At 45.2% G+C, this 13,819-nt stretch overlaps 1 protein-coding gene across 2 annotated transcripts in view; it reads left to right on the top strand.

Annotated features, from left to right (window-relative positions):
- The window catches only part of DENND6B (DENN domain containing 6B), a 68,271-nt gene extending 54,452 nt beyond the window's left edge, over positions 1 to 13,819 (top strand). Inside the window, exons 18-21 of one of the 2 annotated variants that reach the window (XM_030216532.1) lie at positions 8,107 to 8,209; positions 9,451 to 9,525; positions 12,816 to 12,956; positions 13,341 to 13,819. In XM_030216532.1, coding sequence (XP_030072392.1) covers positions 8,107 to 8,209; positions 9,451 to 9,525; positions 12,816 to 12,938 — 301 coding nt within the window. In that variant the 3' untranslated portion in view covers positions 12,939 to 12,956; positions 13,341 to 13,819. Of the gene's footprint in view, positions 1 to 8,106; positions 8,210 to 9,450; positions 9,526 to 12,815; positions 12,957 to 13,340 lie in introns of those variants that run through there. The other variant, XM_030216533.1, reaches the window with a different exon arrangement.

Below are 13,819 nucleotides of genomic sequence, written 5' to 3'. Positions count from 1 at the left end.
TTTATTTATGTATTTTTAACAGAGCATATGCCTGATTTCCCAACTTGCAGTATCCTGCCTATCAGAAGCCAGTCTGGACACAGCCCTCCTCTCCCATAGGATAGGGTTTTGTTTTTCTTCATGTTCAGCTTTCATATTTTTTTTTTGTACCCCGCGCTTTCCCACTAATGGCAGGCTCAATGCGGCAGGCAATGGAGGGTTAAGTGACTTGCCCAGAGTCACAAGGAGCTGCCTGTGCCGGGAATTGAACTCGGTTCCTCAGTTCCCCAGGACCAAAGTCCACCACCCTAACCACTAGGCCACTCCTCCACTGTTGCTACTATTTGAGATTCTACGTGGAATGTTGCTATTCCACTAGCAACATTCCATGTAGAAGTCAGCCCTTGCAGATCACCAATGTGGCCGCGCAGGCTTCTACATGGAATATTGCTAGTGTAGTGGAATAGCAACATTCCATGTAGAATCTCCAATTGTAGCAACATTCCATGTAGAATCTCCAATAGTATCTATTTTATTTTTGTTACATTTGTACCCTGCGCTTTCCCACTCATGGCAGGCTCAATGCGGCAGGCAATGGAGGGTTAAGTGACTTGCCCAGAGTCACAAGGAGCTGCCTGTGCCGGGAATTGAACTCGGTTCCTCAGTTCCCCAGGACCAAAGTCCACCACCCTAACCACTAGGCCACTCCTCCAGGCAAATGCCAATTTAAATTAAATTTTTAATTTTGAGCATTTCCTGTTATCTGATATAAGCAGCAGCAGCAGGTTCTCTTTCGCTGTTAGTCTAGCTTAAATGTTAGTCTAGCAGCCTGAGAACCAGGGGGACCCGGTTCAATTCCCACTTCAGCTCTTTGTGACTTGGGGCAAGTCACTGAACCCTCCATTGCCCCAGGTACAAAATAAGTACATGTATATAATATGTAAACCAGTTTCGATGTCTTTCCTTCCAGGCCCAATTTTGCCTCTTTAATGTTTTAACGTTTTTTTATTGAGAGCTCAACGAAATATACAATTTCTACTATCTCTGTATGAAACAACAGATATGTACGAGGCATTACAGTATAGAAAAGAACAGTCATTCTCAAGATTTTTACCAGTTTTCCTCCCCCAGACCAACACCCAGGTCCAGCACAACAAGCTATTCCTATATCATCAAGAGGAACCAACTTAATTCACCCCTCTCCTTAAATATCCAAGACTGTATCTCAAATACTGTTACCCCTCTTCTCCTCTTAAGCTAAGTAACTCACCCCTCTCCTTTCAATGTTGTTTTAACCATAAACTGTAAGGGTAGCCATAACTCTTAGGCTGTCCCCCACAATTATTCCCAATAAATTCCTGTCCCCCACCCCACCCGACCCTCCCATCTCCGTGCCCAATTTTGCCTCTTACAGGCGACAACTTCAGTTTAGCGGCTTCTGCCAGTTTATGGGGAGCAGTTTCTTTTGATAGCTGTGGATTGTTTAAGAGCATATGTTTCCTAGCACTGTGATCGGAGCTCTACCCCCCACTCTTCCATCTCTAACTCGGGGGAAGCAAGAGAAAATAAAAATACAGAACTCCTGCTGAGATGAAAAACAAACAAACAAACAAGTGCAGTTCCACCCGATTATTGCAGTTGTCTGGGTCTTGCTGCATCTGAGTAAATGGAACCGACGTTTCAGCCATCATGCTGTGGCTTTTTTTCAGGGTATGTTATTGTTACAAGAAATGATTTATTTTGGGGAAAATAGCTCTAGAGCAACTCGCCACTGTTTATAATTTAAGAGCAGGCGCTGTATTTATAAGTTTTAGGATATTAATTTCTCCACCAATCACCAAAGGTGATAATTGCAATAAATTAAATAAATTAAGTATCAGAACACAAAGAGACCGTATTTAGCTTCAAAAAGGTTGATTTAATATACAATTGCACACAAGAGGTAGGTTTTAAGAAATCTTTACAGGTAATCTGTGCTTAAAATAGAACAAAGTAGCAGTTAGGTTAACTTACAAGTCCTTGTTACAAGCATGCTGTGGTCCAGCTGATTGATGAGCACATGTTGAGGACAGGAGGGCTTCTGCAGCTGAAGAGAATCTGAGTTGCTGGCAGTTGATGAGAATCTGACTCTTGGGAAACAGCTTGTCCTTTTATATCTTGCAAGCTGCAGGAGGATATGCCATGTGGATCTTTGTCCTGGTTTCCACACGACCCTTGGGCATTTGCAAAGCATTGTGGTATCTTGGTCTCATGTCTGCACACGACCCCTGAGTTGGTCTCATGTCTTATGACATCACGAGACTTACAGTCTGGATTTTCTTTTGATGTCCTGCTCAGTCTCTGGGGCAGATACACATTACAAGTCCTTCCTTTCTGCACATGTCTGAAAGCTGATGGGAGGGGCAGGTATACCTTTGACAAGCAAATGTCCTGTTTATGCTTCCTCTGAGTTCTTTGTTTTATTCAGGTGCCCACCTTAGTCCATCTTTTGTTAGGTGGGAGGGCAGAGGAAGCTCTTTTGTGTTTGTTAAGTGTTTATAATTAACTATCCCTGCTCTGAGAAGTTCCCAGAAAAAGGAATGGAGAGAGAGGGGCTTGAAATGAAACTATTCTCTAAAAGCTGCACAAATATATATTTTTAAAAGATACACAAATATATTGGTGTATATATAATCCAGCAAATATGCTACATATTTCAGTAATAAACTGATACCATTACATTATGAGGTCACAAATTTTTGACCAACGGACTAAGAGAACATGCAGTTCAACCTGTTCTTCCTTCAGGCTCATTTTCCAAATGTCCAAGAACAGACAGTTCAGACTCTCCAGTGCCTTCCTTGACTCATTTAACTTTAGTTCCCATCCTAAAAACAAGCAACTGGACCTGTCAGTTTTGATTCAGTTTCTTTCAAGATATCACAGCCATTCTTCAGGGTAATACCATAGAAAAACTGCTGTCATCTCAGCCTCAGCTGACTGTGTTCACCATTCATTTCCTGCCTAATCTCCTGTTTCTTCTCGGGCACATTGATCACCAGATTTCTCACTTTCACGTCATGAAAATGTACCTTCCTTGTCATCAAGCAGATGCAGCCATTACAGATGGGGTTGTGTCCATCAACCAGCAGAGGGAGATAGAGAGCACACTTTTTTCAGTGCCTCATACCAGCTTGCTCCACTGCCTCTCTTCAGTATTCTCTATCTCCCCTAGCAGAGTGGCTGCAGCTTCTTCGAGCTCCATCTAAAATCTGCCTGGAGGTTGCTCCTGTGCTTTTGCCAGTTGTTAGCAGGGGTGTTGGAGGCTATAGCAGCTTCAGTTTAAAGGCACATAGGTTCGCCCTTTCCCTGCCTTACCCATACCTCCGTGGATGTGGACACATTGCTTAGCTTTCCCTGTCCTTCCCCACCAACAGTGGATGCAAGCACATAGGTTCACCCTTTCCCTGCCTTTCCCACTCACCTGAGCCTCCGGAGTTCTATTTACCTCTGCTTTCCTCACAGCGTTAAAAAAAAAAAAAAAAGCGCTTAGACGCTGGAACAGAGGTTTTTCCTTGCCTTTTTCTGTGGGACTGGAGCTGTGATACTCGGTCCAGTGAGGTAAGAGTGTTTTCTGATACAGGCTGGATGTGGCTGCCAGGAGGGACGCACATTTTGGAGCGCAAGTGCTGGCGCGTGGTGTGGCTTGTTCCCACCCTATCTAGGGATTGCTTTGATACATCCCATCTGTAATGGCTGCATCTGCTTGATGACAAGGAAGGGAAAATTAGGTTCTTACCGTGATAATTTTCTTTCCTTTAGTCATAGCAGATGCAACCATGATCCCTCCCTGTCTGATGCTATCTGCTGTAAATCTATTTCAGGTTCTGTTCGTGTTTCCTGGAGATTCCGTCCTTGGGAGAAAGTCGGAAAACAGTCTTCAGGATTTTTGTTCAATTAAAGGAGGATGACTTAATTCCCTCCAGTTTCATGTTTTGGAGCAGTGGTGTGCTGGAGCCGGCTCTGTCCGGCTCGCAAGAGCCGCTTGTTACATTTTGACAGCTCTTGTGAGCCGGTTGTTGTTGGGGACGAGCCGGCTCCATTAGGGGAGGTAAGCATGGCAGGAGGGCGCCATCACAGGCCATGCCTACCTCCCCTGCCGCTCCGAAGCATGTCCAACGATGCCCTTCGCCCCCACCCTCCCCTCCCGCTCCCATCTGTCTTTTTTAATTACCTCCGTCGAAGCGCGCGCTATTTAAAGCCCTGATGAGTGCTGGCCGTCTCTCCAGGCTTCCCCTGCTTGCTTCGGTGATGTTCGCACCCTTAGTCCCGCCTTCTGACGTCATTCTGACGTCATTTCCTTTTTCCGTGAAGGTGGAACTAAGGGCGCGAACATCACCGAAGCAAGCAGGGGAAGCCTGGAGAGACGGCCAGCATGCAGCAGGGTTTTAAATAGCGTGCGCTTCGACGGAGGTAATTAAAAAAGACAGATGGGAGGGGAGGGTGGGGGCGAAGGACATCGTTCGTTGGACATGTTTGGGAGCGGGCGGGAAGGGCAGGGGAGGGAGGAGAATCAATGGGTATGGATGGGGAGAGGGGGGCAGGGGAGAGACTTGCTGGGCATGGATGGGGAGAGGGGGGCAGGGGAGAGACTTGCTGGGCATGGATGGGGAGAGGGGGCAGGGGAGAGACTTGCTGGGCATGGATGGGGAGAGAGGGGCAGGGGAGAGATTTGCTGGGCATGGATGGGGAGAGGGGGGCAGGGGAGAGATTTGCTGGGCATGGATGGGGAGAGGGGGCAGGAAAGAGACTTGGGCATGGATGGGGAGAGGGGGCAGGGGAGAGACTTGCTGGGCATGGATGGGGAGAGGGGGGCAGGGGAGAGAGGAGAGTTTCAGGACATGGAAGGAGGGGAGAGCAAGAGAAATTCTGGACATGGAGGGAAGATAGAGGAAGGAGATTAGATGAGGGAAAAGGAATTGAAGAGAGAAACTGCACATGGATGGAGAAAATAGGAAGAAGCTAGATCCACTGGACAGTCAAGTCTGCGGAGGACCAGAAATGAAGAAGAAAGGAGGAAAGAAAAGAAATAAATGGAAAGGAAGCCCTGGAAACGGAGTCAAGGGAACAGATAGAGAGCAGCAGAATCAGATACTGGACCAGCATGATCAGAGAAACAAAGTCACCAGACAACAAAGGTAGAAAAAATTAATTTTATTTTCATTATAGTGTTTGGAATATGTCCACTTTGAGAATCAGGTGCTGAACGTTAAAAGTTTATATTTATTTACTTATTTATGGCATTTTATCCCATATTAAACATGAATTAGATTGGAACCTGGGATCATTTAATTTTTTTTTCCTGGAGAGAGTAATGCATTGCTTCCCCCCCCCCCCCCCCCCAGCTCTGCAATTTTTTTTTGGGGGGGGGCCGAGGTGGACGGGGGGGGGGGCGCCAAGGTGGACCGGGGAGAGAGCCTGTTGTTAAAAATTTACCAGCACACCACTGTTTTGGAGGATGAGTTTATTCCCTCCAGTTATGTCTCAGTGGAGGATGAGTTTATGCCCTCTGGGAGGATGTTTCATTCCCTCCATTCTGAGTTAATGCCCTTTGTTGTAGGGCCATCGTTCGCTGTGAGGAAAGCTCATGTTATTCCCATTGCGGTTTGCCATACTGCTTTGGAAGCTTCAAATACTGAAGAGAGGCAGTGGAGCAAGCTGGTATGAGGCACTGAAAAAAGTGTGCTCTCTATCTCCCTCTGCTGGTTGATGGACACAACCCATCTGTAATGGCTGCATCTGCTATGACTAAAGGAAAGAAAATTATCACGGTAAGAACCTAATTTTTCCATCTGCTCTCCCTCTCTGTCTGCCCTTCACTCATGACTGGGAACTCGTGCCGGTCGTAGCAAGTCCCGTCAGTCCGTATAATTCCCCAATTATGTTTTGATTTGATTTGCTTACTTTATTTTTTTGTCTATTAGATTGTAAGCTCTTTGAGCAGGGACTGTCTTTCTTCTTTGTTTGTGCAGCACTGCATACGCCTTGTAGCGCTGTAGAAATGCTAAATAGTAGTAGTAGTAGTTACCTGCTCGAGGATTATTCATATCCACAGTTTTTACAGATAATTTCAAAGGCTTATTCTCTTTTTTTTTTCCATACCCGTCTCAAGTAACAGGATTTCTCCGAGCACAAGCAGGCATAATGTTCTCGTATATGGGTGATGTCATCCATGGAGCCTGGTGCGGACACTGTCAAGTGCACTGTCTCTTTAAATTTTTGAGGCAGTGGCCCCCACCGTTCCTTTCTCAGCCACCAGAACTCTCTGTGTTCGGGCCACCAAAAAAGATAAATAGAAGCAACATAGTGGTCCTTAGCTCTGGGTTCACCTGCCTTCATTCACCTGCTTGTCTACAGAGAAAGCAAAATTTCTTTCTTGTAATGAGGATTCTTCGTAGGCAGCAGGAAACTGCAGCCATATTTTCCCTCTCATTATACCCCCTCCCCCCCCCCCCAAAAAAAAGGAAAATAAAAACTGTATAAAGAGAGAAATTAAGTGCACACAGACTTTCTCATTCTCTTAAACTCTAGGACAACCAGCATCTGACAGGCGGAATACTGTAAGGCACAACAGGGGCGTAGCCAGATAGCAGATTTTGGGTGGGCCTAGGCAAGAAGTGGGTGGGCACCAAGTGTTCTCTCTCCCCCACACACACCAAAAAAAAATATCTCAGCTGGTGGGAAAATGCTTCCCTCCACCTTAGCAGTCTGCAGCAGGCATGCACTGAAAACGGAGCATGTGCAGGTGCCAGTATTGTGGAGAGCAGCGTTTTTGTTACCATCGGGGAAGTCTTCAGCTTGCGGAGCTTGGGATCCCCAACAGCTACCGCTAAACATGTGCTACTGTTGGGTGGGCCTGAGCCCTAACTAGGTGGGCCTCGGCCCACCCAGGCCCACCTGTGGCTACGCCACTGAGGCACATGCTCAGGTTAAGAAAAAAAAAAAAGTTTCATCTTGCTTTATAGGAAAACACCAAGCGAGCCTGCATTTTCCTGCTGTCTACAGAGAACCCTCATTAGAGGTAAACAATTTTTCTCTCTCCTCTGATATTTGGACACAAAGGAGGCAATGAATTGGCTCTGTTTTGGCAAACCCCCTGGGTAGTTTTACCTGTGGGATTTCCTGGAATAATAACAAAACTACAACATTTTTTTTGAAATGTATAGTAGCCTACTAAGATACTGGTTTTCTCCAGGCTACTGGAGCTCTTAGTGCTGCTCTGTGTTAAGCAAGGGATTGATGAGATATGCCATCTGATCTGTGTACAAAAACAGGCTTTTTCGGTTTTGGCCGAAACCAAATCTGCGGCTGAAATTTGCTGCTCGGTTTTGGTTGAAACCGAAGCTGAATCTGAAATCGAAACAGGCCTGCCCCTGAATGGGAACAGCCTCCATTCCCTCCCCTCTCTGCCACTTCACCATTTCCTCCCTCCCCCCCCCTCCCCCGAGCTCCTCTTATGTCCATGCCATCTCCACAAGTCAAAATGGCTGCTGCGACTTTTAGCAAGGCAGCTGGTGGTGGTTGTGGCAGCTATTTTAAGATTGGAGCCAGCACAGGCAGTAGCAACTGCGGATCACTCCTGCCTGTTCCGGCTGCAGTTTCAAAATGGCTGCCGTAACCTCCAGCAGCAATCTCACAAGACTAGCAATGGAGGTCACAGCAGCCATAGATGGCATGAGTGAGTGGGATTACTTCTGTCACAGCTAGCCATTAGACCACCAGGGTGGTATGGTAGGCCTGAGGGAGGGGGGCCTGTGGGGTGCTTCTGTTCGGGGGAAGGGAGGCAGGAAGTGGGTGCTCTTTTGGTGGAGATGGAGGGGAGGAGAGGGGAGCCATGAGACATAGCAAAAACATTTTGGGTTCAGCCAAAAATGCACTGGCATTTTTTGGCCAAGACTGAAACAAGGTCAGATGCAAATTTTGGTCCGTTTTAGTGCCAAAACCAAAACTCAGTCGGCATCTATCTGTGTACATGTATGTGTTACGTGGCCACGCTATGCACATGTTTTGTGAGTGAACAGAATGGTGGAGGAGTTAACAATTTTCTGTGTTGGGACCTGTTCTTATATTTGTCCCTATTGCCTACAGGCGTTTTTTCAGATCTCCTAACTTTGATGGCTGGTACCGTCAAAGGCACAAAGAAATGAGTCAGAAGCTGCAAGCCCTACACCTGGAAGCAATTTGCGAAGCGGTATGTTCAAGCCCAAGTATACAGTTTGTTATTTACAATTTCCCAAGAATGTATTATGTGAAAGGGGCCGTGTGAAAGCCTGAACACTGCACAGTAAAAGAGGCAGTGAGTGATTAACACAAGCTAAGCTACTTCACAGTAAGAACAGTGAATGTGGGAGACAATCTGAGGTGCAGAACAGTGTGTAACTGTGACAGTGTGAGTTGCCACTGGACAATGAGACAGAACAGTGAGCAACTCTCACAAACTATTGTTCTGGACAGAGTAACTGTGTGACACAGTCTGAAATAGTGTGAGCAAGGAGCAGAGACAAAATATCTCGCTGAGGTGCAGAAGATCAAAAGCCCCGCGCTGTTCCAAACAGCGCTCTAAAAATAGCGCTGGAACAGTGTGGATCTTTACCGCCCCTATTATCTGTGATCAAGTGTGGGAGGATTGTGCCTGAGCATGCGCTCGGCCACAATCCTCCCGCACTTGTTTGACAAGTCCCGGAACTGTCAAACACAGGGGCTGGAGGTCCGTGGGACACCCAGACCTTCCTGCAGCTGTGTAAAGCCCGGGTGGCTGAGTGCCCCCCCCCCCCCCCCCCCCCCCCACAATCTGGACAGGGCTCCCCATTCCTGCCCAATGTTCTGCAAACCCTAACGCCAGCTCCAAGCTGGCGTAGGGTTTGCTTCAGGCAGTGTGCCAATGTTTGGTGCACTGCCTGCGGAGCACTGGGGAGGAATAATAAAATACCTGTTGCAGTGAAAGTCCGTGAGCGCGTTGTTTCATGCACTTGGGGGCTCTGATCATGGGGCGGTAGCAAACGTGGGTGCTAGTATGGCGCTAATACCTACTACTACTACTACTTAACATTTCTAGAGCGCTACTAGGGTTACGCAGCGCTGTACAAATTAATAACTAAGGACGGTCCCTGCTCAGAAGAGCTTACAATCTAAAGGATGAAATGTCAAGTTGGGGTAGTCTAGATTTCCTGAGTAGAGGTGTTGTGATTAGGTGCCGAAAGCGACATTGAAGAGGTGGGCTTTGAGCAATGATTTGAAGATGGGTAGGGAGGGGGCCTGGCGTATGGGCTAAGGGAGTTTGTTCCAAGCATGGGGTGAGGCGATAATACCCTCTAGTGCCCATGTTTGCTTCTGATCGTCGGCCCATGAAAGAGGCTCAGAGCAATGTGTTCCCAGTCACTCTAGTCTCCTTAAAGTGGGCAGGAAATGAGTTGCTGTCCTTTTTCTCTTTAGAATATTGAGGTATGGATGAAAGAGAAATCCGAAGTGGAGATCGTAGACCTGGTTCTGAAACTGCGGGACAAACTGGTATGCCTTCCTTTCCTTTTCTCCCAAGTCATCTAAATCTGCAGACCTAGACAGAGCCCTTGCTGAAGGGCTTAGCTGGAAGTAGGCTAATTCATTTTTTGGGTTTGATGGGGTTGTGATGACCTTACATTCTCTTGGTGGAACATAGGGAACTGGCAGGTCAGCTAAGATCTGTTTTAAAACTACAGGGAGCTAGAGTGGAGGAGTATCCTAGTGGTTAGTGCAGCAGACTTTGATCCTAGGGAACCGGGTTTGATTCCCATTGCAGCTCCTTGTGACTCTGGGCGAGTCACTTAACCCTCCATTGCCCCAGGTACAAAATAAGTACCTGAATATATGTAAACCGCTTTGAATGTAGTTGCAAAATATCACAGAAAGGCGGTATATCAAGTCCCATTTCCCTTTCCCTTATGACATCACAATATCAGAAGAGAGCCAAGTATCAGGCAATCAAGCCATTGTGACATCACTGATGAGGTTGGCTCTTATTGGTGGAATGAGTGGAGGAGTAGCCTAGTGGTTAGTGCAGTGGACTTTGATCCTGGGGAACTGGGTTTGATTCCCATTGCAGCTCCTTGTGACTCTGGGCAAGTCACTTAACCCTCCATTGCCCTTGGTACAAAATAAGTACCTGTATATACTATGTAAACCGCTTTGAATGTAGTTGTAAAAACCACAGAAAGGCAGTATATCAAGTCCCATTCCCCTTCCCCCCCCCCCCCCCTAAAGAAGTGGGGTCTTCTGGAGCCAAGAAATATGTTCTGAAGTATTTGCATGTGATTTATAGTAGAAGTAGTTGTACCCTGAAACAGAGAATTACAGTACTAGTGAGCACATGAGAGTCCAAATTGCCCTGAGGTAAAGTACTGCTCAAGTGTTCTGTATTTGTTTTAGGATATGAAGCATTTCTTTACCATAGTAGAGATAAATCAATACCTATGGTGACTCCAAGAATTATGGTTGGCAAGTTTATTGGAATCTGAATACTGAGAACAGTTAATGAACTGGGTCGTGAAAGATCTTTGTTTGATCTTTTCAGCTTGGAGAAGAGACGGCTGAGGGGAGACAAGATAGAGGTATATAAAATAATGAGTGGAGTGGAACAGGTGGATGTGAAGCGTCTGTTCACACTTTCCAAAAATACTAAGACTAGGGGGCATGCGATGAAACTACAGTGTAGTAAATTTAAAACAAATCGGAGAAAAAGTTTTCTTCACCCAACGCGTAATTAAACTCTGGAATTCGTTGCCGGAGAATGTGGTGAAGGCGGTTAGCTTGGCAGAGTTTAAAAGGGGGTTAGACGGTTTCCTAAAGGACAAGTCCATAAACCGCTACTAAATGGACTTGGGAAAAATCCACAATTCCAGGAATAACATGTATAGAATGTTTGTACGTTTGGGAAGCTCGCCAGGTGCCCTTGGCCTGGATTGGCCGCTGTCGTGGACAGGATGCTGGGCTTGATGGATCCTTAGTCTTTTCCCAGTGTGGCATTACTTATGTACTTATGAAGATAAGGGCCTCATTTTTCCTTAGATTAAGTTTTAGCTTGTCAAAAAGCCAGTTGGAAATGGACACAATTTTCTGTGAAAGATCAATGTCTGTGGATCAAACATTTTTTCAAATGAGATTGACAGCTGAACGTCATCTGCATGAATGAAAAAGTAAATCAAGATTTTGGGTAAGAGTTGCCAGAAGGGCCATAAAAACTTTAGGGAAATGGGACCACTATAGATTCTTACAGAACACCACTGGTAAAAGAATATGGAGATGAGTAAACATTGGCCCATAGCGCTATAGAGGATCTGTTTTCCATAAATCAATAAAACCAGTCATATCTTTCCTGGACTCCCAAAATCTTCAGCTTTTGAACTAATAGGGAGTGGTTGAGAACAGAAAACAATGCTTTCAGATCAAGGACAGTAGTGCTTCTCTACTGTGATCGATAGTCAAACTTCTCAGTTAACTTAGAAATGAAAATGAGGTTAGAGAGAAGTCGATGATTTGAACAGTCTGCTTTTGGAATGTTCATACAGGAGTGGAAGATAACTTGTTTTCAGGAATCAGGAAAATGGCCTTGCTCAAGACTGCATTGTCAAGAAAGACCAGTAAGGAAGACAAGAAAAAAGGAAACCAAGATGACAAAGGTGCCCTTTTATTGTATAAAAACAAAATTATAAACCATCAGTCATGGAGTAAAATTTCCATATCTATTATGTATCTATTTTGTTAGCTTTATTTATACCCATGTCACAAATTTAACTCCATGTTTGATTTCAGCATCGTAGATTATAGCTTTAGGATTGTGTTGTGTGCTTAGTCTGCAATAGTTGGTAAATAATCACAGGTATGATTCGCTTTTTATTTCTTCATATGCAGTTGTCCATGATTTACAAGCTTACCTCTTAGTTATAATACTGGGGTACACATTTGTTCACTAGTGTGTTCATTGTTTTATTTATTTATTTTTAGTTTATAGACTCCTGAATCAGGCAATCAAGCCAAAACATGGCTCTTGTCGAGTCCTTCTGCATTTGATGGTTTGCAATTTTGTTTTTATACAATAAAGGATACTCTTGTCATCTAGGTTTCCTTTTTTTCTTGTTGGTCTTCGCTACTGGACTTTCTTGGCCTCACTGAGTTGTGGGGTTTTGGTCTTCTCCTAGGTTTTCTATGTCAAGACTACATTGTATTAAACTGTGAAAATAAGCAGTTGAATGCCAGTTTAATTCCATAACGGGCCAATTTGGATCAGGATCAGATGGAGCTGTAGAAGATTGCAGAGTTTTTAATGCATGTTCAATTTCCAGTATGGATGGAAGAGTAAAAGCTGAAGGTGAACTGCACCCAGGAAGATCAGGATAGCAGTTTGGCCCCTTAACTAACGTGAAGAGTCAGCAATGTGTCGATGTTGATGCCCTAGAGAAGAGAACTGCTCACTGTCAGTTGAAGATGTGGACAGGGTTGATGTAAAGGATCCCTGGTTGTAATTTTGTCCTTATATACTGAGGCAAATTCATTAGGACTTAAAGGATGATCAGAAATCATATGCAGATTAAGTGAAGTATTGGTAAAATTCTTAACCATGTTAGAGACGAGAGGGCTATAGATCTCGTTCAGCTAAAGAACTGTAATAATGTTTCTTCACTGTTTAATTACAGCAGTGTAGGTAATAGGAGGTTTCTTATAATGAGACATTTTGTATTCTTTTATCGTTTTCCTTCAGCCTTTCATCTGTCCTTCTGCTCATTCAATAAATTTCTCTTCTGCTTCATTCATTTGGTGCTATACAGATGAGAGCTAGGTGCCAGCACCTCCCAGTGAAGGAGGAAGTTCTACACAAGCTGGAGATGTATACTGATATGATCATAAGTTCCCTTCCAGAAGACCTTCAAAGCATTCTGCAACATCATTGATTCATCGTGGAAATACAGGTGAGTTAAAAGCCATGGAAAGGATCTCTCTTTTGTGGGTGGATTGCAAATTCATGGAGCTATTTTGGTTCCTGCAGTAGGTAGATACTACAGCAGAAGGGGTTTCCCTTCCCATCCTGTACTGTATATGAGGAACCTTTTCTCGATTATTCTTTAGAAAAGGGCTGTCTGTCCAAGAGAGAGGTAAGGTTTGGAAGGCAACTTTTAACGATTCCTTTGTGAGATGTGGTTTGGAATGAATGCAGAAAAAAAAAATCTTATAAGGGAATTACTGTAAAAGGAAGGGATTTTTTTTTTTTCTCACGTTGTATGCTGGGTACAATAAAATATTACTGTGGCCCTCTGCATCTCTCTAAGAGCAATTTCTCCTTGTCTTTCCTGAAGTTTGAAGAGGATCTTCCTGGTGTCCTGTTGGAGATAGAGGAAATGAAGCCCCTCCCCACTGCTTATTGATTGCACCAGGATGCCGCTGCTGCCGTGTAATCGAAGGAAACAATCCGGGGCTTTTCTGCTCAGAACCTGTGGGACAAGCCCAGAGAGGACATGATAGTGCTGAACACAGACACTAGAGCATAGCGTCCTGGTTTGCTACAATTCTTTTTAAGCTGCTCGCTTATTTTGTATGCAGTTTTATTGTTCAGAAAGTGTATTGGTTCAGTTGGAAAAGGTATCCTGTTACTGTAGGACCGCATTCACCAGAGTAGAGGACACTTGAAGACAAGTCTGTCTGTGTATATTGCAAGTCAATGGTGTTTCTTGGTCAGCTGCCATCTGGGGCGGATCGCCACTGCACACCCCTCCTCCGGGTGCAGCGTCGGCATCCCCCGGGTGCAGCGTCGTCCCCCCTCCCCCTGGCGCAACAC

This window comes from Microcaecilia unicolor, chromosome 10 (assembly GCF_901765095.1).
Source record: "Microcaecilia unicolor chromosome 10, aMicUni1.1, whole genome shotgun sequence".
Lineage (NCBI taxonomy): Eukaryota > Metazoa > Chordata > Amphibia > Gymnophiona > Siphonopidae > Microcaecilia > Microcaecilia unicolor.
This window is presented reverse-complemented; position numbering and strand designations above follow the sequence as displayed.